Source organism: Camelina sativa, chromosome 19 (genome assembly GCF_000633955.1).
Source record: "Camelina sativa cultivar DH55 chromosome 19, Cs, whole genome shotgun sequence".
Taxonomy (NCBI): Eukaryota; Viridiplantae; Streptophyta; class Magnoliopsida; order Brassicales; family Brassicaceae; genus Camelina; species Camelina sativa.
The window spans coordinates 15,992,945-16,018,200 of NC_025703.1; the positions used below are offsets into that span (position 1 = coordinate 15,992,945).

The following is a 25,256-nucleotide window of genomic DNA, read 5'->3' on the forward strand; positions in this document are numbered from 1 at the left end:
GTTCGTACAACCACAAAACTCGATCCCAAGCCACAAGAAAGCTTCCTAACGTCCCAATAAACAATCTAGCAAGCCTAATAACACATAGCAAGCAAATTAGAGAGATCTCCAGCTTAGATAAGCCATGGTCATGCACTTACCTTTGCCATGAAGTTTCTGAACCTTAAATAAGCAAGAACATGCTCCTAGGAAGCTCCTACAATGATCTCAGCTACAGATCTCTACAGGAAATGCCTCCAATCACCATAAATCACCAAGAACACTCAAGAACACTTAGGGAACTTTTTCTCTCTTTTCTTTTCTCTCAAATACGGCTAAACACGACTAATGAGACAAAAACTCGAGTTAAGGGTTTTTCCTAACCCAAAACACAGCGTTTAACTTAAACTCGTCCACACATAACCGGCCTTGCATCGACCGATGCAATCCTTAAACCGGGATTCGGTTCGCGGATGTTACAATCCTCAAGAGTTTTGTGAAAAGTGTAAATTCCTAATCTTCGGAGAAAGAGATTAGGCATTGATGCTTGATAAGCTCAAATTTATCCTTAAGCTACTCTCTCAAGTTCAAAGATCGATTGCAATACTTTGGAAATCAAATTCCACAGAGACTTTTGATTACACAAAAGAGTATAAAAGCTTTGTAATTAAACTAAGCGAGAAATATTGTATTAAAATTGTAATTGAGAATTAAGATGTATTCTTGATCGAGGTTCTGAAGATGTATTGGTTTGTCTGAACTAGTGTCTGTGTGATTCAAGACGTGATACAAGATTGTTGTTGTTTTATGTGTGTGAGAAGTTTCTAGAAGGTTTGAGAAGGCAATATTGAAGGACAGTTTGAGAATAAATTGAAGAGGAAAACTACTATTTCTTTGGTTGATTAAAATGGAGGTTTACAAGGAAAAGGAAAATAGCAAAAAGGAAAAAGAGTTTTTCTTATGAAATTTGGAAATTCTTCTCCTATGGTGATTAGGAAGTCTTGATGGATATATAAGGAGGAGTTGGGCACGTTCTAGAGAAGCAAGAGAGCTGAGACATAAAGAATAAAATCCTAGAGAGTTTTCTCATTGTGTGTGGCTTAGTTTCGCGGTTTGGTGCTTGGGTTGTTCAAGCTTCTTTGTTCGTCGGTGTGACGTGTGTGTGAAGGTTGCTCAAGAGAGTTGAAGGTCTGAAGTCTAGGCTTAAGGAGAGTTTAGTCCAAGGTTAGGTTATCTTGGTTTTGAATCTAGCTCGGTGTGAGTTTAGTTAAGGGTAGAGACTTATCCTTAAGATTTCATGTTATAGAACAGAGCGGTGAATTAAGAGGGTTGTGCTTGATTTACGCGTTTGCGAATAGGTTGTATTTGCTTTCTTGTTCTAGTGGAATCAAAATCTGGACGTGGTCCCCGGGAGTAGGAAAAACCGAACCTCGTTAACAAAGCTCTTGTGTTATTTACTTTCTGCACTTTATTATTTGCACCTCATCCGCATTTACAAGTGGGCCAACATTTGATTATTAAATTTAGATTCTATTACCGATGGGCTTGGGCCTGGATTAAGAGTGATTTGTGGTTCATGATCATAGGCCCTAGTCCAATTTCCATCACTCTTCTACGAAGATGGGTGACTTTATTTTGGAGAGACTTGTATCATCAAGTCCCATTTACATGGAGAAATTCTTTAAAAACTTGGCTATCAAAACATCAAGTGTCCAACATTTAGTCATTTACTCCATTGTTTCCTCCTTTTGGAGAGATAATTAGTATCACCATTCTCATATTCATTACTTTATCTCATATTTTACTTAAAAAATTGGATAATTGGGAACAAAACTTAAGGGTTTGTTATCTTTACTTCATTCAATGAGAGACATTCCTCATGTATTGAGATAAATAAGGCAAAAGCATCTTCCTCATTTCAATATTTTTTGACTACATAGTTTCGTCATAATCTTTGTTGTTCCTTATCCACTTGGTTCAGATCTTGTAACGTGGTGTGGCAAGGTGGTTTTATCTTGTACTCTTTTTCCGGCACTCGATTCTAGGGAACTCGTTCCCAACCTACATGCTGCCTCCCTTTTCGGGGAGCTGAAGATTCATCATTTTTAGTGCGAGATAGGTTTTTCAAAACCTGTCGGAATCTTTGTATTCCAGTGTGGCAATTTGTCGTTTTGGGGCCAGTGATTCGGTTTTGGTCAGCCTCCCGTCACATTATGTGGCTTATCTCCTTGGTGGATTTCACTATCTTTATTGTTTCAATACCTTTCTTATTTTTGCTCTAGATGTTTGTACTTAAGCTTTCAAGCTTGTTATCTCTGATTTTGGAGTTTGACTCGGATCTTCTTCACTTGTTTAAGCAACATATCGTGGCTTTCTTTCCTCCTATGTAAGTTAGTTGGTTGTATCAGACTCCCTTTAGAAGGGAGTACCAAAAACCTTGTAACTTAATTTAATGGAGTGTTTTTTGACAAAAAAAAATTTAGCTATTAAATTTAGTTATGTTTTGATAAATGTATCATTTCTTCTACTAAAAGTTTAATAAGAAATTATCTGAAAATTAGCTTAATGCATATAATTTGTATTTTATGGATAAACATCATGCATATCCAATTACTATTGTTTTTAATATTTCAATATTTCATTTATATTACTTAATTCGTTTTTTATTTAGTTATTATTTTATTAATATAGCAATTAAATTCCTACCAAAAAATGAAATTTAGCTATTAAATTTAGTTATGTTTTGATAAATGTATCATTTCTTCTACTAAAAGTTTAATAAGAAATTATCTTAAAATTAGCTTAATGCATATAATTTGTGTTTTATGGATAAACATCATGCATATCCAATTACTATTGTTTTTAATATTTCAATATTTTATTTATTTTACCTAATTCGTTTTTAATTTGGTTATAATTTTATTAATTTAGCAATTAAATTGCTACCAAAAAAAATTAGCTATTAAATGTAGTTATGTTTTGATAAATGTATAATTTCTTTTACTAAAAGTTTAATAATAAAGTATCTTAAAATTAATTTAATGCATATGATTTGTGTTTTATGGATAAACATCATGCATATCCGGTAACTGTTAGACACAATATCAAAATTATTAATAAATTGGGATTCATTCAACCATACCAAAAGCCCTTTAAAATCCTTGTATATTAGCAACGTTAAACTCCATTTCTAATCTCTTTGGGTTATTTGACAATGGAATGGATGATAGTGGCATTCGCTACATTTTTTAGTTTAGCGATCCTCGTGATGATTGTGGGTTCCTGCATTTTGCATATCACTGGAAACCATATGAAGGACGAGGACGAAGGCTAATGCATGAAGGAAACTTACATATGAATATGGCCGATGAAATCTATCTTTCCTAGTTTTTGCTATTTTATAATTTTTAGATTAGTAAAATAAATATGGTTTTTATATAAATTTATATTTTAAATTTTAAATGATTATATTTATATTTAACGATTTTTATTGATAAGAAAATTAAACTACAATCTTAAGTAAATAGATATAATAAAAAAATATTATCTTCAACAATATATATGTTAATATCACTTAGTAAAGTAAGTTTAGTGTTAATATAGATTTATACTCAAAACAAAAGTTTGAATGATTATAATTGACATTAAAAAATTATATCGATAAAAAATATTTTAAGTCTCCGAGGCCTCATTGATATATGAGTTTAGGCATATCTCCTGTCTAAACACACTCTACAAGGTGGTATCTAAACTGCTTGTCTCAAGATTGAAGCCGGCTCTTCCTGGACTAGTTCAACTTAACCAAACTGCATTCATTAAATGAAGATTGTTAGTGGAAAACACCCTATTTGCTGCTGAGTTAGTCAATGGCTATCAAAAAACAAATGGACCAAAGAGGATAACTATTAAGGTTGATATTGCTAAGGCTTTTGACACAGTTAGGTGGGAATTTCTCTTTAGTATTCTTAGAGGAATTGAAGTTCCAGAACTATACCTATGTTGGCTTAAAGCATGTATTTGTACTCCCTCCTTCTCTATAGGATTTAACGGCAATGTGCATGGCTATTTCAATGGTCGTCGTAGCCTTAGGCAAGGCGATCCACTCTCACTATACCTTTTTGTCCTTGTCATGAATTGTTTATCCGTCTGTTTGCACAAAGCTGCATAAGAAGGAAAGTTTCAATACCATCATAAATGCGAAGATATAAAATTAACACTTTTGTGTTTCGAAGATGACCTGTTGATTTTCATTGATGGCTTTGTCACCTTAGTGCATGTAACGTCCCGACCGGCACCTTTTTAGTGTGTCCCATGTCCAATCCCAGTCCATGGGCCCACCTTCCTTAATGGGCCTCACGTCCTCTCATTAGGCCCGTGAGCCCATCCATATTCGACGACCGGTTTGCTGCGTCCGAGAGGCTTTAAAGACTTGTTAGCTTCCCTACAAATGACAACATAATCTTTCCGAATGTTTTGTCCTCAGTCGCACAATTCCGACAATCACTTCCCGGAAGGTCATCCATCCTAAGACTACTCAAGCTCAAACACGCTTAACTCTGGAGTTCTCTCAGGACCCTTGACCAAAAAGATAAGTGCACATTGGTGACATAGGTGGCCAAATCAATTCTTTCAAACCTCTCTGCAAGTCTCTGAAACCGGGGTGTCGACTCCACACTCGTTTGGGTTCTGCTCTGATACCACATTTAACACCCCGACCGCCACCTCTTAGTGGTTCCTATGTCTAATCCTAGTCCATGGGCCCACCTTCCTTGATGGGCCTCACGTCCTCTCACTAGGCCTGTGAGCCCATCAATATCCGACGGCCGGTTTGCTACGTCCGGAAGGATTTAATGACTTGTTACCGTCCCCACAAATCACCACATGATCTTTCCTTGTGTTTTGTCCTCACTCGCACAGTTCCGATAGTCACTTCCCGGAAAGTCACTCATCCTAAGACTACTCCAGCTCAAGCACGCTTAACTCTAGAGTTATCTCAGGACCCTTGACCGAAAAGATAAATGCACTTTGGTGACATAGGTGGCCAAATCAATTCTTTTGAACCTCTCCGCAGGTCTCTAAAACCGGGGTGTCACAATTCACCCCCACTAACAGATCGCAACCTCCTCATTGCGCACCAAGACCGTCACCCCTATGGTGTGAGCCCACTCGACTCCACTTTCATCTGGGTTCGGCTCTGATACCACTTGTAACACCTCGATCGCCACCTCTCAGTGGGCCTCATGTCCAATCCCAGTCCATGGGCACACCTTCCTTAATGGGCCTCACGTCCTCTCACAAGGCCTTCGAGCCCACCCATATCCGACGATCGGTTTTCTATGTCCGAGAGGCTTTAAAGACTTGTTCCCGTCCCTACAAATCACCACATGATCTTTCCCTGTGTTTTTTCCTCACTCGCACAGTTCTGACAGTCACTTCCCGGAAGGTTACCCATCCTGAGACTACTCCAGCTTAAGCACACTAAACTCTGGAGTTCTCTCAAGACCCTTGACCGAAAAGATAATTGCACTTTGGTGATATAGGTGGCCAAATCAATTCTTGTCACCCCCTAAGGTGTGAGCCCACTCGACTCCACACTCATCTGGGTTCGACTCTGATACCACTTGTAACGCCTCGAGCGCCACCTCTCAGTTGGACTCATGTCCAATCCCAGTCCATGGGCCCACCTTCCTTAATGGGCCTCACGTCCTCTCACTAGGCCCGTGAGCTCTTCCATATCTGACGGTCGGTTTGCTACGTCCGAGAGGCTTTAAAAACTTGTTACCCGTCCCTACAAATCACCACATGATCTTTCCCTGTGTTTTCTCCTCACTCGCACAGTTCCGACAGTCACTTCCCGGAAGGTTACCCATCCTGAGACTACTCCAGCTCAAGCACGCTTAACTCTGGAGTTCTCTCAGGACCCTTGACCGAAAATATAATTACACTTTGGTAATATAGGTGGCCAAATCAATTCTTTAAACCTCTCTGCAAGTCTCTGAAACCGGCGTGTTACAATTCACCCCCACTAACATATTGCAACGTCCTCATTGCACACTAAAACCGTCACCCCCGATGGTGTGAGCCCACTCGACTCCACACTCGTCTAGGTTCGGCTCTGATACCACTTGTAACGCCCCGACCGCCACCTCTCAGTGGGCTCCATGTCCAATCCTAGTCCATGGGCCCACTTTCCTTAATGGGCCTCATGTCCTCTCACTAGGCCCGTGAGCCCATTAATATCCGACGGCCGGTTTGCTACGTCCGGGAGGTTTTAAAGACTTGTTACTGTCCCTACAAATCACCACATGATTTTTCCTTATGTTTTGTCCTCACTCGGACAGTTCCAATAGTCACTTCTCGGAAGGTCACCCATCCTGAGACTACTCCAGCATAAGCACGCTTAACTATGAGGTTCTCTCAGGACCCTTGACCGAAAAGATAAGTGCAATTTGGTGACATAGGTTGCCAAATCAATTCTTTTAAACCTCTCCACATGTCCCTGAAACCGGGGTGTTACAGTGCAGAACATCCTCCATGTAATGAAAGAGTTCGAAGTCGTCTCGGGTCTAGCCATCAGTCTCCCTAAAACAAGTTTCTTCACTTCGGGTCTCTCCCAAGCTGAAATTGATCACATCATTCAAATAACGGGAATTAATCACGGTCAGCTACCAAGTCGTTACTTAGGGCTACCATTATGCACTAAAAAGCTCATCTTGCTAGACTGTGCCCCCCTAATCCAGAAGGTGAAAAGCAGGTTAGCGGCTTGGTCCCCAAAAACTCTCTCCTTTGCTGGCAGACTCCAATTGCTAAATTTAGTTATTGCTGCAACTTCAAACTTTTGGTGCTTGGCTTTTGTCCTGCCAAAAAAGTGTATCAGAATTTTGAATTCCCTTTGTAGTGCCTTCCTCTGGAAAGGAACAACAGAAGGACACCACTCGGCAAGGGTAGCTTTGACATCTGTTATATCGGAGAAGATAGAAGGACGACTGGAAATCTGGGACCTGGAAATTTGGAATAGAGCGTGTATGGTTAAACTTATCTGGTTGCTATTCTTCAGATTCGGATCAGTTTCGGTAGCTTGGTTCAGGAGAGTCATCTTGGTGGATGATCCTAGCAAATTCTGGATCTTAAAACCAAATACTCGTGGTTAACAAACAAGCTCTTGAAAATCAGAGAGGCTGTTTACCCATGGATAAAGCTCAAGCTAGGAAATGGAAGATCATGTCGGTTCTGGACCAATCACTGGAGTAGTATGGGTCGGATGTCAACCTACCTTCACAAAGAGGCACTCTATCTGATAGGAATCCCGCAGGATGCAACGATAGCAGACCTACGGCAGAGAGGGAATTGGAGGCTTCCACCTGCAAGATCAGATGGGCAAGTCAGATACCACATTGATCTTTCCACAATAACCCTAACTGAGGAGCCTGATTCGTACCTGTGGTGAATTGATGATCAGCTGAAAGATAGCCACACCACCGGAAGCATTTACGCTGCTCTGTGTGAGAAACTACCGATTGTACCTTGGCATAGTATTGTATGGTTTGTAGGAGGGATCCTGAAACACAAATTTCTTACTTGGCTATTTATCTTGAATAGGTGTCCGACTCGGGATAAAATGACAAATTAGGGCTTAGAGGTGGATCCGATGTGCTTACTATGTGGATCTGAACTAGAGAGCTGTGACCATCTCTTTTTTTAGTGTGATTTCAGCTGGACACTATGGAGCACTATAGCCCGCCAATGCTCCATCACCCCTATCTGATCCTGGTCATCAACTTTACAAAGCTTATCAACTTACAGGGGGTCTCATACATCAAAGAAACTCCTTCTCTTAGCTTGGCAGGCCACGATCTATACTCTGTGGACTGAGAGGAATCACCGTTTACACTGCAACAACTACAAGACCTCTGATCTGATCCTCCAACAGATTGATACTCTACTATGGAACAGAATGTTAAGCTTCCAGGATACGAATCAAGTGTTATTCTTATCCCTGCTTCATTTTTGGTTCTCTAGATCAAGCGTAGTAAGAGCAAGAAACCCTAATCCATGATGCGAAATGTGAACAGTTTCACTTTTGGAATCTGAGAAATCAAAGGCAATAAGTGAAGGTGGTTTGAATTGGGTTTAATATTCCAACCGTATTTCTGGTTTGATTTCAACTATTGGTTCAACTTCTGGTTCTTTCTTAACTATGAGCTGTATTATAGCATTCCTTACTAACTAGATTATAGAGGCCCGCCCTGTAAACTCTTTTCTTTCTTCTAATTTAAATTGAATACCTTTTAACAGAAAAATATTAAATTAAAATCCCGTGAATGCACGAGTATAAATTCTAATTAAATTTATTTCACATTCTCAAAACATTACAAAGAGTTTATTGGTAATTCAGAATCTTCCCAATTGGTAAAGAATGAAACGTTTGAATATTGATCGTTATAACGTTTTTTTCAGGGATAACTATTTTAGTTGCCACTGGATTTGAAAAATCAGCGTTTCCATATTATTCAATAGAATATGCAGTAAATACCACAGAAACCAAAAATAATTAAGTAAATAGCACTGGAGAACAGGAGGACAAATGAAATTACTAGAGTATCCCTTATGTTATCTTTTTCTACCATTTAATTATCTTTTATCCAAAAACAGTATCTCTCATTCGACTTCCGGGAGTATTGATGGCTTCCTCTCCTTCACAACCACCCCAACCTCCAAAATTGCGATTCTTATTTTTTTATTGCTATGTCTTTCGTATGCCATGATTCCCACCACCGTCATCTCCGTATCTACAATCACCACCACTATAACCATTTACCTAACGATGACCACCATTAGCACCAGATATGTAATCTATATTGTGCTTTTCATAATTCACCACTACTAGTTACGTATCCACAATCACTACCACCGAACAGAACCTTATTCACGGCGGTGGTTGGACATGTTTTTTTAAAAACTTTCATGAGTTTTGTTCTAATCTCTCTCATTATCTCTTGATATATGTTTTCGTTACATATACTATATGTTGTTGTTATGGTTAACATGTATTTTCTTATAAAATATTGTATTTTTTAAAATAACATTGTATATTTTTTAAAATGATGTGTTTTTAAACATAATTCATGTTTTTTCCAAAATCGCATAAACTTTCTCTCTCATTATTTTCAGATATTTGCTTTCTCCATTTCTGTATCTACAGTCACCGCCGTTGTACCCATATGTTCCGACAACCACCATCTCCATTATGTGTTTTGCATCCGACGAACACCATATTTGTATTCACAATCAACACATCTATTTCTTCCACTCTCGCCAAACCTCTTCTCTTTTTCACTCTCTCTCCTTATCTCCAAATGGCTTCTCTCTCTCTATTGCCAAACACTGATTTCTTTTCATAGGATTTTCCGCCAGAATTTTAGTTGGAATAATCTCACCAATCATATCATATGAAACCTTAACTATTTTCAAAAATGGTTCATCTTGTAACAACATTAAAGAGAAGAGATATTTTGGTATTAATCCTACTCCATAAAATGATATTTACCCATAAAATCTGACAAAGTGATATTCTCTTAGACCATCTCCACTGAGAAATTCTCTCATTGTTTCTCTTGTATTTGGGGCCCAAAAACATAATAAAAAAAATTATTTCTCGGTCCATTAAGAAGAGAATCGATTATGTTGGAAGGAATTGAGCAACGCATTAAGCAACGCTACGTGGCGCGTTTTGGTACATTGATCCGTAAATATAAAAGAATTATTTTTTCTTTTCTATTTTCTTCTTTCTTTCTTTCCTGATCTTCTCTCTCTTGATCTAAAAGGCGAATCAAAGTCGATTCATCTGAAAACTGGAAAATGAATTGATTCTTTGTTATCGTCATCTGGATAGTCACAGAGGAACCCCAAAACCTAAAAAATAGCTCTAAAGAGAGAGATGGAAGGCAAAGAAGAAGATGTTAGAGTCGGAGCAAACAAGTTTCCGGAGAGGCAACCGATCGGAACATCAGCTCAGAATGACAAGGACTACAAGGAGCCACCACCTGCGCCCTTGTTCAAGCCAGGCGAGCTAGCTTCGTGGTCTTTCTGGAGAGCTGAAATCGATTGGCTCTTTTTTAGGTTTTGGGCTGGAGAGATGGTCACTGCCTCACTGGCCTGGAGAAATCACCGGACCTCCCTTCTTACTTCCTCCTTTGGTATGTTTCTTCTTCTTCGTTTGTCCTTTGGTAAGCTTTTGGGACCATATCCTCCTAACTTTAAATGATAGAAAGGTTGAACGTTTACCTGTTACAATCAGCTTTGATTTTTTTTTTGTATGTAGATGATTGGAATCGATTATTGGTTTGGAACTTGCAGTTGCAGGTTAAAATTGCAGGGAATGTTTAGAGGGATGTAGTAGAATCACCCAAAGGTAAATTCTCAATTTGTTGGCTCACAAAATTATATTATTACAGAAATATAAAAACTTTGCAGAATGGTCGAAGGATTTGCATATGTTTGTTTTGAAGAAATGGTTTATGTGATTAACTCCAAACCTTTTTTATGAACTGTGGAATTGGATGTTGAAATATATGTTGTTAGATCCGTGGGAACATGTGGTGGGTATGGGACTTGGTGCTGTGTTCGCCAACCAGCTCGTCAAATGGGATGTGAAGCTTAAGGAAGATCTCGATGTGATGCTCGCTAAGGCTAGAGCTGCCAATGAGCGCCGTTACTTTGGTATATTCGCGCTATCAGCTTAATTTTGTGTTGATTTTGTGAAAATCTTTGGCAATAGAAACTTTAGGCTATATCATTTCGTTATCTTTGTGCAGCCTAGCTCGTGGCATATCCATTTTGTTAGGCTATTGTTGTGAACTTTACAATGTGTACAACATAATGTTATAAAGACCTTAATGAAAATGGAAAGATAGATACTTTTGATTGTTTCTTTGGTTCTAGAGGGAGATAGGTTGCAACTAGCAAGTAAGAGTATTACATTATGTGATAAACAGAGAGTAGATGTGATTTTGAAAGGAACCAAAAATGTTGAATTGTGTAGCTTTAGTTAGTGGGTATATTACCAAGATTTTGAAAAATGTTTAAGTTGAAGGACTTTCTTCTTTAGTTTCAAGTTAATCTCTATTCGTTGATCACCATTTTCAAATGCCTATTTGCGGCATAATTTGGTGTGTTACATTTCTTGTTTTGGTCGATTGAATGAGTTTGCACACTTATATAACTTGGAGAATTCAAACTTTTCATTTGTGTTTGTAATGCAGATGAAGATCGGGATTAGTTATTGGGTGACCTTTGAAGTCTTCAGAAATCAAAATATCTTTCTCTGAAGTCATCTTAAGTGCTTGTTCTGTTTGTTCTTCCCTGTTAAAGCTTCTCATCTCCTTGTCTTTAGAGTTGAGATCTCTTTTGCTTCGGCACTGGAGTGCTTTTTCATTCAATGTTTTTGATTATGAACCTAAAGATTTGTGTTTTCACAATCTGAGTCTGTTTGTACCTGGTTAATAATGGTGAATGATAAACCTTGCAATCATTTTATCTTCTTTTATGGGAATACAGAATTTCAGAATCACTTTGTGTAACAGATGGTTCAAGTTTGTAAAAATTTTTTGTTTTCTATTAATATAAAGATTTAAATAATTTTTTTAACATTTCAGATAATTAAAATTTGTTAATTAATAAACAAAATTTAAAAAATTATTATTTAAATAATTGAGCAATATTTTTTGGGGTTTTCTAGTGAAGATAAATAATTTTGTTAAAATTCTGAATAAATTGCTTTAATTAGTTTAATATTAATTATATAATTAATTAATTTTTAAGCAGCTTCCCCGGCATTTTAGGTAAACGTGGCAACAAAAAACCAAACAGAAAAATATCCACGTGTCCCTCCATTACCCAACTGCCACGTGTCCATCACCGTACCGACGAATCATTCCTCTCTAAACCACGGCTGCTCGAATAAAAGACAGAGTCCACAAGCTTCGGATTGTTCAGAAGTTTTCAAACAGCGAAAAAGGTTTTAACTTTCACTTTCTTTTTTTGGAATACGATTCGAAGAACTCATCAAGAAACTTCCTTTCACTGATCCCTCGATCCCATTCGTAGGTAACCCACAATTCCCACACCTTTTCGATTCCTTAGCTTTGGATTCTGTTTTGCTCGGATCGATCATCGGATCCGTTGTTGTAGCTTTCCTCTCTTATGGAAGATTCTGGGGTGAATCCAATGGGTTCACTGAGTGGATTTGGAGTCTATGGGATCATAGGAGGTGGAGTCGTTGCTTTACTTGTACCTGTGTTACTCTCCGTTGTGTTGAACGGAAGCAAAAAGGGGAAAAAGAGAGGTGTTCCGATCAAATTAGGTGGCGAGGAAGGTTACACGATGCGTCATGCTAGTGCTCCTGATTTGGTTACCGTTCCTTGGGAAGGAGCTACAACTATCTCTGCTTTGTTTGAGCAGTCTTGTAAAAAGTATTCGAGAGATCGGTTGCTTGGGACTAGAGAGTTTATTGGTAAAGAGTTTGTTACGGCTAGTGACGGCAGGAAGTTTGAGAAGCTTCATTTGGGAGAGTACAAGTGGCAAACTTATGCAGAGGTCTTTGATCGTGTTTGTAACTTTGCGGCCGGGTTGGTTAATGTTGGACATAATGTTGATACTCGTGTTGCTATCTTTTCGGATACTCGTGCAGAGTGGTTTATCGCGTTTCAGGTTCGTTCATTTTAGCTAATGGTTTGCAGTTTGTTTTGTTGGTTTTTTGCTTGAATTTGTTTGATAAGGTTGGTTATAAATTTCAGGGATGTTTCAGGCAGAGCATAACCGTTGTTACAATCTATGCTTCTTTAGGAGAAGAGGCTTTGATTTACTCACTTAATGAGGTTGGTAGAGAAGTTTTTGATGTCTTATGTTTTTTGATTACTGTTGCTGGATCTCTGAATATAGAGTTTTGTATTGTTGACAGACACGAGTGTCGACTCTAATATGCGACTCAAAACAACTTAAAAAGTTGTGTGGGATACAATCAAGCTTGAAGACTGTAAAGAACATTATTTACATTGAAGAAGATGGAGTAGATGTTGATCCTAGTGAATTCAATAATATGGATGACATAACTGTTTCGTCGATCTCTGAAGTTGAGAAACTGGGGCAGAAGACTCCTGTTCAACCGATCTTACCTTCGAAGAATGGAGTTGCTGTTATAATGTTTACCAGTGGTAGTACCGGCCTACCAAAGGTGTGTGTGTTGGACTGTTTCCTTTCTCTTTGTTATGTGTTTTTGTTTGCCTGAATTCTTGATACGGGAAACCATATTATATTTTCGTTTAGCAAATCTATCACTGCAGTTTATCCTAACCTTCCATTGTGCGTATTCACTCAGGGAGTTATGATTACCCACGGGAATCTTGTCGCAACTGCTGCAGGAGTTATGAAGGTTATTCCAAAACTGGATAGGAATGACACATATATTGCTTACTTACCTCTGGCTCATGTGTTTGAGCTGGAAGCTGAGGTCTGTTACTGTGCTCTCTCTCTTTTTAAGTACTACCTTATTGTCTTGCTCTTTCCTACCAAATCATGGTTTTTTTTTTCTTCAGATTGTGGTCTTTACCTCAGGTTGTGCCATCGGTTATGGCTCAGCAATGACTTTAACTGACACTTCTAATAAAATTAAGAAAGGAACTAAAGGAGATGTTTCAGCTCTAAATCCAACTATCATGACTGCAGTTCCTGCTATTCTTGATCGTGTCCGTGATGGAGTTCTGAAAAAGGTACCATCTTAGCGACAATAATGTTGTGTGTATTTTTGGAGTTACTATATCAGTTTATTTCTGTACGTAATAATCTAGGTTGAGGAAAAGGGAGGGATGGCGAAGACCCTTTTTGACTTTGCATACAAGCGCCGGTTAGCAGCTGTGGATGGAAGCTGGTTTGGTGCCTGGGGTCTGGAGAAAATGTTGTGGGATACTCTAATCTTTAAGAAAGTACGTGCTGTGCTTGGAGGACACATCCGGTTTATGCTCTGTGGAGGGGCTCCTCTATCTCCTGATTCGCAACGCTTCATCAATATCTGTATGGGGTAAGAGAATCCTCTGTAGTCTCACTTTTGACATTTGCATACGAGTCTTGTCCCATGTTAACTTAGGAAAATGCCATTGAAATCGTTTGGATTTGTGTTCACATCATTGGTGACGTTGGTATGGTTGTACTTGTCTGTATTCTTCATAGCAACTTCATAATGCTTGGGCTTAGATTTTTTCTGATTGTGACTGCGCATTGTTTTCTGTTAGGGCTCCCATCGGTCAAGGATATGGATTGACTGAAACGTGTGCTGGAGCTACGTTTTCTGAGTGGGACGACCCTTCTGTTGGCCGTGTAGGACCTCCACTTCCATGCGGCTATATTAAGGTTTGCAGACAATCTTTAATCAAACACAACATGTTGACAATTTGTAAATTTTTGTAATCACGAGGGGAGATTTCATCTTGCAGCTTGTTTCTTGGGAAGAAGGTGGCTACAGAATTTCAGACAAACCAATGCCTCGAGGGGAGATTGTGGTAGGTGGTAACAGTGTAACAGCAGGTTACTTCAACAATCAAGGAAAAACCGATGAGGTTTACAAGGTAAAGCACTGTGTTGCATATCCTGGGAGCTTAGTTTACCCACTTGCTAAATAGATTTCTGAGGGTCAACATGACAAATTCAGGTTGACGAGAAGGGCACGAGGTGGTTTTACACTGGAGATATTGGGAGATTCCACCCTGATGGATGTCTTGAAGTTATTGACAGAAAGAAAGATATTGTTAAACTTCAACACGGGGAATATGTATCTCTCGGAAAGGTATGTCCATAAAACTTTAGTTCTACATGGAGAAATGAGGATGGTATGATACTATTATCCCCTCATGCCTTTTCATTGTCTAAATTGTGTGATTCACAGGTGGAGGCAGCTTTGGGTTCAAGCAATTACGTCGATAACATCATGGTACATGCTGACCCAATGAACAGCTACTGTGTAGCTCTTGTCGTTGTATCACACGGAGCATTAGAGAAATGGGCAGAGGAAGCCGGAGTTAAACACAGTGACTTCGCTGAGCTATGCGAGAACGGTGATGCAGTCAAGGAGGTTCAACAGTCTCTTACCAAGGTTTGTATTTCCAATAGCCGTCTCAGGTTTTACATACTTACATCTGGTAATATATGTATTCCAAACTGTTACAATTCCAGGCAGGAAAAGCGGCAAAACTCGAAAAGTTTGAACTTCCAGCAAAGATCAAGTTGCTGTCGGAGCCGTGGACACCCGAGTCAGGATTAGTCACAGCTGCTCTCAAGATAAAGAGGGAGCAAATTAAGGCCAAATTCAAAGATGAACTCAGCAAGTTGTATGCCTAAACAATTTTCTTTGACTTTGTGACAAACTCCATATATTTCAGTTTGAATTTCCACATCTCGTTATATCTACAATAAACATGTTTTCTCTTTTTAATCAAATGTTGATCTGATTACATTTGCATCGGTAATGAAGCACTAGAAGAAAGTAAATCACTCTAGTACTGAATCTATTCTTAAGGAGCTGAAGTAGTTTGTTCTGATGATCCAGAATTACATTTCCCTCTTCTAGAATACATTTGTAGCACTGGTGATTTCCATCTTCATCAATCTTGTTATCATCGGCCTTCATGAATCAGATTTTTGATTGTCTCTGAGAAACCTTCCTCGGCTTTTGGAAACTCCGTGACAATTTTCTTGTCATCGAGTGAAAGCAGAGCGTTGATGTTGCTATTGATTTGGGTCAGATGATGGAGATTCTTTAGGAGCTGTCGTCTCTGATACTGGTGGTCGTAGGAGAAGATACAAAGAGGGTCCCAAGAATGGCACCACTGATACCGGTAAAAGCCAGCTGCCTTTATCAAACCTGAAAAAGAAGCAGTGTATGTTCATAAAAAAGACAAGGGTCTTGAGTAAACACGGTAAACAGCTTTATATAGAACTCACCATTTTCTGCTGGTCATGTCATTGTAAACCCAAAACGGAGCAAATGCAGACAGTAAACAGAAATCAAGACTGGTAACATGAATCTGCATCTTAAAAGGTTAAGTCCTGTTATGTCAAATATGAGCAAAGAGATGATTTGCATTTCCGGAAAAGAATGAGCATATCGAACTTACGAATTTGCTCTCTCGAAAGTACTGATAGAACTCTGTCCAGTCACCAGCATTACCAACTACTGAATAAAGAATTATACCTAGTCCTGCAACAAGAGTTACCTGATGCATAACTGTGTCAACTCTCAGTAATGAAAACCAAAGGCGGGAGACATGAATCAAGATTACAAAAAGAGGGAGATCTTTTTACCCCAGCAGTTATTTTTGATTCCAGAATATTCAAAGGCCATTTTCTCAGCTCAGTCTCTGAAACAGGAGGAGCAGGAGGATTCCACAGGGCAAAATAAGGTAACAAAGCGTACACACCACCGAAAAACGAAAGCACAACAAAAGGCCAAGCCGGGGTTTTACTGTCGAACAAAGGCATCTATCAACGAGTATACATGTATAATAGATTGAATATAACACTAATATGAGAGTTGATGAGAACGTTTCACTGAACAATCTCTAATATGGTATCAGAGAACTCAACACTACCAGTTTTTCTCTATTTTGATTTCAGCTTATAGTGTTCTACTTACTTAACTCTCTAAAGAGGGTAAAGGAAGAAGCCATAAAAGTAATGATACCTTCGACCAGTGGGAAGCAAAAGCATGCCATATACCAAAGGCCACAAACCCATGATGTACCATAACCCAACAAGGATCTGATTCATTCTAAAACCATCATCACTCTTCAAATTCAAGAGCTTTTTCAAAAAGTACAAGTCTTGCGTCTGCAAAAAAAAAATAAAATCACAATTGATCAAATCTAAGAGGTCAATCTTAAGGTTTCCACCAATCTATCACACTAAAAGGCTTAGGCTTTAGATGCGTACCGGTGTCTGATCAGGTGCGAGATTGAAGCAATAGTACAAAAGCGCACCCCAAAGCGCAAAAAGCAAAATTGAGCTTGACCAATCCCTTCCTTCATCTTGGATTTGAGTTTTCTCTGGTTCTGGGTTGTTTAAAGAGCTTTTGCAGACATGGAAGAATGTGTCTTTCCTCTCGTATTTTGAGAAAAGGGCAATTCTGTAAGATTTTGGAAATGGTGAAGAAGCTTTTGAATGCAGAAGAAGGAGGTTTGGGGATTGTGTTAAAGTTTGAGGTCGTGTGGAGGGTTTAAGAAGAGGAGGAAGACGAGAGAAGTTGCAGGAGATGAGGCTAATGCTTTCCAACATTTTTAGACCAAAAAGATGACTTACCCACTCATTCTCTCTAAACATGTATGTTTTTATATATTTTTTTGTGTAAAAATATTAAAAAAAAACACTAATTTATACATAGAAGAGAAAAATAATTTAGGTAAGTAAAACCAAATTATTTTGTATTTTATAAAAAAAATTATGATGTTTTGTCCAAAAAAAAAAAACAAAACAAATTATGATGTTATTTCAATTGATTGATTTTCTATTTTTGTTACATATTGATCTTATTCAATAGTAGAATGGTGTTAACTGATAATAATATCATTTGAAAGAAATTTAATAGAAAACTAAACAGAAATTCTGAAGAACCAATTCCTATGTTTTATGCTCACATTTGGATAGAATTCGTTGTAAATTACAATTTTATTCAATTCTTCAAATTTACTTTAAAGATTCATTTAAATTTAACAAGGTTGACTTCAATATTTTAACTATGAGCATAAGGTTTAATAGTCGTAAAGTATGTATGTCGTGGTTCAAATTTAAGAGAACGATTCATATTTCAAAGGAAAAATATCATAAAAATCGTGAACTTGCAAAAGTGGTGATAAAACAATAACTTTGTATATGTTGAAATAAAGTTCTAATTTTGATTGATTTTCCAGTTTAATAGTAAACTTTCATTGACTACCGCAAATGAGACACATCGTTAAATCATCTAGTGGAATAAGTTAACATGATTAAATTTCTGTTAGGAGATTCTGTTACATCATAAAACGACGTCTCCAACATGAGATCACCAGTTAGGCTAAAGTGTTTTGTTATCATTTATACACGAACACATATATTTATACCTATTGTGTGTCCCTGAGTTTGTTCTTCAACTTTCCCACGTATTCTCCATTGAGAATTTTGCCAGAGTTCGACAATAAAAGTTAAGCAAATTAAAGAAACCATAACGATTAAAAACACACTTGCTAAAGAATTTGCAAATTAGAATTTTATAGGACAAAGGGAGTTGATTAAATATCTCCTTCACATGTCTGTGAGACAAGAGCTTCAATACGAAACCACCGTGGTTATTACCAGCGGTGAGGAGAGAGAGAGCTCAAGTACCATGGACTGTCACGACATCCGGAGTTATCATTACTGAATTTTAGATTTGGCTGGGGTAATTCTGAAGGGGAATATGATGGCTTCCTAGTGTAGGAAAAGAAGACTCAAGGCAACACACAATAGATATAAATATACTTATTTGTGTGTTAATGGTGATAAAACACTTTAGTTCAGGTGGTGATCTCTTGTTTATTTCTCCTTAGAGGTAAGGGGTTCAAATTCCATCTTTTTAAATTTAAAAAAAAATACAAAACTATACGAGGTGCCTTATTTGGCAAAGTTTACGATTAAACTCTAAAGTCAATCAAAATTAGTATTTGGCAAAGTTTACGATTAAACTGTAAAGTCAATCAAAATTAAAACTTTATTTCAACACATACAAACTTGATGTTTTTTCCACCACTTTTATAAAGTTGATGCTTTTTACAACATTTTCTCATATTTCAAATGAACATTTTTCGAAATAGTACTATATTTTAGGTCCAATATAAAATAAAATCCGGTGAATGTACTATTCGATAATTAGTGTCAGTTTAGAGATCATAATTGAGTGGTAAAACTTTTTATATTAAAAAGAAAAAAAAAATATGAGGATAAATTATTATATTTTTATAGATTAGATTGGCTAACGGTAAACTGAATTGGAATTCAAACTTTGGGGAATAATAATTGTAGGAGTTCTTTTTATTTGGGCAAACGATATTTTATAGAACTTGTAAACAAAGCTAGCATCCACCAACAGAGGAATTGAACAAGGATGATAAAGCATTTATAACAATGAAATCTGGAGAACAAGTTGCACTACAAAGATTAAACCCAACAGAGACAAAGGTTATTCCAATTTCCATAACATATGAAACTAATAGATTCTTCATCTCTGAAAATCCAATTGACAAATGATATTCCATCACTTTAAGCACAACCAAAGTCTCACTAAAAAGAATTGAGTGCACAAAAGCTCGCAATAATAGTAGGAGTTCTATGATTCATACGTCATGTTGATACAATGTGTTCTCAAACCAGCGATTCTTCATTTTGCCTCAAGGTCTTGACATAATGACATCAAATACACTAATAGAAATCCTACAATTAGATCCGCGGTACCGCGGAAATACGTTTGCCTTAATTTTTGTATACTTAAAACTTAAAATTTATAACATTTAATTTAAAGTTTTAATTTAATTACAATAATATATATATTTTTTTTAGATTTGTTTTGTTTTGCTGAATAATATATTGATATACATACTATTTTCTTTGTTTAATGTGCATAAAATTTTATGTATAAAAATTAGTTGTTGAAAAGTAAGAAAATCTATACTGTTGTGAACTATATTATAAGCTTGGAGATAACAAAATGTCTATTATGAGAAAAATCAAAGGAGAAGAGATTTAGAGAGAAACTTAGAAAGATAATAAGACTTATCACTACTCTTATTCTTTTGTACATAACTCCTATTTATAGAGGGAGGAGACAAAGATAAGTATAGAGAGGTTGGTGACAATTGGTGAACAAGTGTTACATGCAATACATGAGGGAAGACATTTGTTGTGATGGATTGCATGAGGAGGGACACTTGTTCTGATGGATACTCACACTAATTTTATAAACCCCCCCCCCTCCCCTTGAGTATCCATCACCACTAATGAGTTACACACTGCCTCATTAAAAATCTCATCATAGAAAAACCCAGTGGATAAAAACCATGATAAATGGAAAATGTGTACAGTAGTATAAAATCCCCTCGAAAAAACTTCACAGATCTCGTAGATGCCGCATTCCAATATTCTGACTATGCTTTCTGAATGTTGAAGTAGGAAGTGCCTTTGTAAATAGATATGCTGCATTGTCACTTCAGCGGATATATTGGATATCAACTTTCTTATTTTTTTCGAGTTTTTGAGTGTATGAGAAAAATCTTGGAGGTATATACTTTATTATGTCGCTCTTGATGTAACCTTCTTTGATTTGGGCGACACAAGCAGTATTGTCTTCGAATAATGTTGTTGGCTCTTTACTGGTGACTATTCCACTTGATTCTTGTATGTGGTTAGTCATTGATCTGAGCCATACACATTCCCTCGATGCTTCATGAAAATCAATTGTTTCTGCATGATTTGAGGAAGTGACAACCAAAGTCTGTTTCTGTGAGCTCCATGAGATTGTAGTTCTTCCAATTGTGAAAACATATCCTACATCTGCAAAACCAACTCGACCAACCGAAGTGTTTCTAGGATAAAATAATCCCAAGTATATCGTACATTGAAGATAACAAATAATATGTTTTATCCCATTCCAATGCCGACTAGTAGGGGATGAGTTATATCTTGCAAGTAGATTAGTAGCGAATGCAATATCTGGTCTAGTGCAATTTGCAAGGTACATGAGTCCATCGATAAGACTCATATAAAGTACATCGGGACCAAAAATTTTCTCATCATTCTCACAAGGTCTGCATGGATCATTTTCAAAATTCAAAGATCTATTAACCATTGGAGTAACTAAAAGAGTCGTTTTGTCCATTTTAAAGCGCTTTAAAAAAAATCGTACAATTTAATTGATGCACAAATATTCCATCTTGGAAATGTTCTATTTGGAGCCCAAGACAAAATTTAGTCTTTCCAAGATCTTTCGTTTCAAACTCTTCTTTCATATGAGTTCTTGCATCATCAATCTCCTTTCGAGTTCCAATTATATTTAGAACATCAACATATATAGCAATGATCACAAATCCCAATAGACATTTATTTATAAAGACGCATGGACATATTTCATTATTAATATATCCTTTCTTCAATAGGTATCGCTTAAGCGATTATACCACATGCGCCCAGATTGTTTTAATCTGTAAAGTGATCGTTGTAATTTGATCGCATAAATATCATTAGACTTAGAGTCTAATGTCTCAGGAATCTTAAATCCTTATGGGATTTTCATGTATATATCATTATCCAATAATCCATATAAATATGTTGTCACTACATCCATAAGGTACATTTCTAAATTCTTAGAAGCTGTTAGACACATTAAGTACCTGAATATAATTGCATCCATGACTGGAAAATATGTTTCTTCATAATCAACTCCAAGTCTTTGAGAAAAACCTTGTGCAATAAGTCGGGATTTATATCATGTGATTTCATCTTTCTCATTTCTTTTTGGCACAAATACCCACTTGCAACCAACAATTTTTACATCTTTAGATACAGTGACAAGAGTTCAAATACATTTCTTTTATTGAGGGAGAACAACTCAAGTTGCATAGCCTTTTTCCATTTCTCCCAATCAGGCCTATGTTGGCATTCTGATATGGACCTTGGATCTGGATCATCTTTTGAATGATCTATCTATTTAGATACAGAAAATAGAATATTCTATTATCATCATCCATTTCATATTTATGCCATAATATTCTATTTTGGGCATAGTTAACAGAAATATCATATTTTTCAGTATCATCCTAAGGACTTTTCTCTTTATTTAGTTGTTCTTGAACCTTTTCATCTCCCATATTCTTTTTTTCTTCGGGGATTTTTATCTTTAGAGCCCATTGGACTCCCCTGTTTCTATTAAACCTTAGGTTCATTAGCTTTGCTTTCATTGAATTCCTCTCTAGGAATTTCAACTCTTGATGGTGCATTTGCAGCGGGGATATATGACTTTGTCACCATTTTTGTATCTATGAACGCATTTGGTAATTGATTTGCCAAATTTTATAAATGAACAATTTTCTGAACTTCTAGTTCACGTTGATTTTTAGGGGGATCAAGATATATCAAAGATTGTGTATACCATGTAATATCTTTTCGAACTTGTTTAATTCCTCCCCCTAACTTTATAAAGGGAGGAGACAAAGACAAGTATAAAGAAACTTGAGAGATAGTAAAACTTATCACTACTCTTATTCTCTTGTATATAACTCCTATTTATAGAGGGAGAAGACAAAGACAAGTATAGAGAGGTTGGTGACAAATGGTGAACAAGTGTTACAAATGTTACATGCAATACATGAGGGAAGACACTTGTTGTGATGGATTGCGTGAGGAGGGACACTTGTTGTGATATTTGTTACATTATAAGAAAGGACAATTTTCTCTTATTTTTACATATAATATTAGATTCGTTTTTTTAAAGTTAGTATTCAAATTATATGACTTAACTTTTTAGTGCTCTGTAGATTTATGAAACAACCCGACTCGTTTCTTTTTATTAATAACTAGAAATATCATACTCACTAGCAACCTAACCCCAATCAAACAAAAACGGATAATACAAAACAATTCCAATAATCCAATAACGAATAAACGATTAACATAATACCAACATCAATCCAAAGCACAAAACAAAGTCATAAAACCAGCAACCTAACATCCGTTCTAGACAACTAAGTTCCACTCTAGCATCCTATCAGAGAGACAGAGCAATCAACTGAGTCTCTAGAACATCCTCTTCTTTGTAGTCTTGATCCCATGGTCAGACTTTGGCTTTACCTGCGCCACAACACAAAATAGAGGCGTAAGTATTACCAAAGATACTTAGTGAGGCAATCTTTCCATCTACTAGGCTATACACACACGCAATAAGATTTCCTCATACCACAAACAATAGAAAATAAAACAAACCAGGCAATACACAAAGCAATGACAAGATCAGCCGCTGGTAAAGGTTGGTGTCGACCGACACCCGCCTGGTGTTGATCGACACTGACACCTGGCGAAGGTTGTGTCGGCCGACACACACCATGTGTTGATCGATGTAGTCCCCTGGTGTCGACCGACACACACCTTTTGTCGATCGACTCATGGTCGACATTTCCCGACTTCCCTAATTGCATCGACTGACACCTCCACATGGCAGTTGATCGATGCTCATAGGATTCTCGCACCGTCCTCGCATTGGTGTCGACCGACACACTCCTTGTGTCGATCGAAACTCATGCCGAGCATCACGTCTTCTCGATCAGAAACTCCAAATCTCGCCTCCAAACTTTTCCAAACCTTCCCACACAATCTCAGGAATGAATCCAAGCCTCAGGAGCCACGAAAAATGCTTAGAACTCAAAGGAAAACAATCACATAAGGAGTCCACCACGTTCTTAGCCTTGAATCATTCACTCTCCAGGAAGAAGCTCACCAATCAAAGACAAAGGAACCTCCAAAATCTCAATAACACTCATAGAGACTTTTGTTCTCTTATTTCTCTCTCGAAACTGATGAAAGCGGCTAAAGAAAGGGAAAGAAGTCGAGTTCTCGCTTATAACTCGAGTCTTAGGGCTCCTCTAAACCAACCACGCAAATTGGAGAATTAGAATCGACCGGTTTGACCTATCTGCATAAGGTGTCGATCGACACCAACACCTGTGTCGATGGACACCCTTACCAAATTTCCACAATTCGCTTCATTGGTGTTACAATTTAACCCTCTGATCTATGTAAAATTTAGTGATTTATAACCTTAGAATATTTACTCATACACCTCATCTGAATTAGAGCCATCAGAATATCTTTCAGTCGATTATTCCCTAAAATCAGCAAAAATAATGACCGAAAATATTGATTGTTATCTAATCTTAAGAATACTTATAAGATTATTTAAGAATATATATGTATATATATATATATACATATATGTTTATAAATTACTGTTAAGATTTTAAGAAATAATTTTATTAATTCCAACTAATAAACATATGTTATAAATGGAATATCTCATATAAAATAAAATTATAGCAGACTTCAAAATTACATATCAATTTTTAATTATATATTTAAAACTATATATTTAATACGTATAAATATATAAACATTTTTCAAATGGTATTCCATTAAAGATTTTGTGATGGTTTTTAAAATGAAATTCATCATATGACTAAATAATAGTATTCATTTGGTGAGGTAGATAATTTGTTATCATTATTCATTTATTTTATTTATAATATATTTTTGTAACCAAAATAATTAGTTTCTTATTTTTTTAATATACTAATCCCGAAATAAAGTCTTTTACAATTAAATTTTCTTTTTTATTAGTTGTTAATGATTTTTAGTTATTTTAGGTAAAATCCATATTAAATACACATGGATTTTGGATTCTATAACTGGATGATCCATTTAATTTTTTCATCAATGCCAAATCACCCGTACTAATTTTGAAATGTTTTTTTTTTGTTTTTTTTTGTCTAAAAACAATAATTGAGCGGCAATTGAATTGAAGTAATTAAACTAATAATTTTGGACATCTTGCATTCTTTTAAAAGTATTAAGATAACAGGATCTGTTGGCTCTTATATGTTTGGAACTATGCCTTAGATTATATACCATCACACTAGTGCAGTTAAATTTAACAACAAAAAAATGACTGATGATCCTTGTTTTAAGGAGATTGTTGACTCATTGCATGATATATTACCAATGGAATTATATAATAAGTTAATGTGTCCATCATGGCTTTGGGGGAAATAACCTTAGCTATACATCAAATTTAGCTTGAAAAAACTATATTTAACTAATTGTTATGGAACTACTTTTATATGAAAATAACTTGTCTAATTATTAGAACTCTTTAAAATAATTTAATTAAAATTAGATCCAACATATTATATATGCTTCAACAACCACATCTTAGCAAAAACAACAGATTTGTTGATGATATTGCAATTTTCTAATATTATGGAATCTGCTTATAGATGAAAACTTGACAATATTCAAGTGTTCCACTCTCATCTAAGCAACTTACCAAAGATCTCCCTAGAGGAATTAAAACGATTGTTTTTGTACAAAATTTCTACTCATATAAAGTTTGATAAATCCATCAAAAAGCTCAAGGAATATTTCTTGAGCAAGAAAGATTTCTTTCTCAAGCAAGATGAAATGGA

The 25,256-nt window shown here is 36.6% G+C and overlaps 2 protein-coding genes and 1 long non-coding RNA gene across 7 annotated transcripts; 2 read left to right on the plus strand and 1 right to left on the minus strand.

Moving 5' to 3' along the window:
- On the plus strand, positions 9,753-11,518 carry LOC104766481. 4 transcript variants are annotated; one of them, XR_002036675.1, is made up of 4 exons: positions 9,753-10,205; positions 10,301-10,390; positions 10,561-10,698; positions 11,241-11,518. It is a non-coding gene; the product is annotated as an uncharacterized LOC104766481 (long non-coding RNA). The 4 variants fall into 4 exon arrangements; XR_764034.2 differs by having other exon boundaries at positions 9,754-10,175; XR_002036676.1 differs by having other exon boundaries at positions 9,754-10,175; positions 10,336-10,390.
- On the plus strand, positions 11,953-15,481 carry LOC104766484 (long chain acyl-CoA synthetase 8). The gene is made up of 12 exons (XM_010490387.2): positions 11,953-12,084; positions 12,169-12,687; positions 12,774-12,854; positions 12,938-13,210; positions 13,355-13,486; positions 13,572-13,745; positions 13,824-14,053; positions 14,265-14,382; positions 14,466-14,597; positions 14,681-14,815; positions 14,915-15,121; positions 15,202-15,481. The coding sequence occupies exons 2-12, from the start codon at positions 12,181-12,183 to the stop codon at positions 15,364-15,366; spliced, it is 2,154 nt and encodes a 717-aa protein (XP_010488689.1). The 5' UTR covers positions 11,953-12,084; positions 12,169-12,180; the 3' UTR covers positions 15,367-15,481.
- Positions 15,434-17,318, minus strand: LOC104766482. Of its 2 annotated transcripts, none has more exons than XM_010490385.2 (6): positions 16,957-17,318; positions 16,709-16,854; positions 16,330-16,489; positions 16,143-16,241; positions 15,970-16,052; positions 15,434-15,889 (listed from the first exon to the last, which is right to left on the minus strand). In XM_010490385.2, exons 1-6 carry the CDS (start codon positions 17,296-17,298, stop codon positions 15,754-15,756), a joined length of 966 nt encoding a protein of 321 aa, XP_010488687.1. In that variant the 5' UTR covers positions 17,299-17,318; the 3' UTR covers positions 15,434-15,753. The 2 variants fall into 2 exon arrangements, with proteins under 2 accessions (XP_010488687.1, XP_010488686.1); XM_010490384.2 differs by having other exon boundaries at positions 15,970-16,058.

What these genes read in the sequence shown, in the direction of transcription:
- LOC104766484 (XM_010490387.2), top strand. Translation starts at nt 12,181, where the DNA reads ATGGAAGATTCTGGGGTGAATCCAATGGGTTCACTGAGTGGATTTGGA. An exon ending in GTAGTACCGGCCTACCAAAG is followed by an intron (nt 13,211 to 13,354) that starts GTGTGTGTGTTG and finishes GTATTCACTCAG; the next exon opens with GGAGTTATGATTACCCACGG. An exon ending in AAACCGATGAGGTTTACAAG is followed by an intron (nt 14,598 to 14,680) that starts GTAAAGCACTGT and finishes TGACAAATTCAG; the next exon opens with GTTGACGAGAAGGGCACGAG.
- LOC104766482 (XM_010490384.2), bottom strand. Translation starts at nt 17,298, where the DNA reads ATGTTGGAAAGCATTAGCCTCATCTCCTGCAACTTCTCTCGTCTTCCT. An exon ending in AATCAAAAATAACTGCTGGG is followed by an intron (nt 16,242 to 16,329) that starts GTAAAAAGATCT and finishes GTTATGCATCAG; the next exon opens with GTAACTCTTGTTGCAGGACT. An exon ending in ACTTTCGAGAGAGCAAATTC is followed by an intron (nt 16,059 to 16,142) that starts GTAAGTTCGATA and finishes TAACCTTTTAAG; the next exon opens with ATGCAGATTCATGTTACCAG.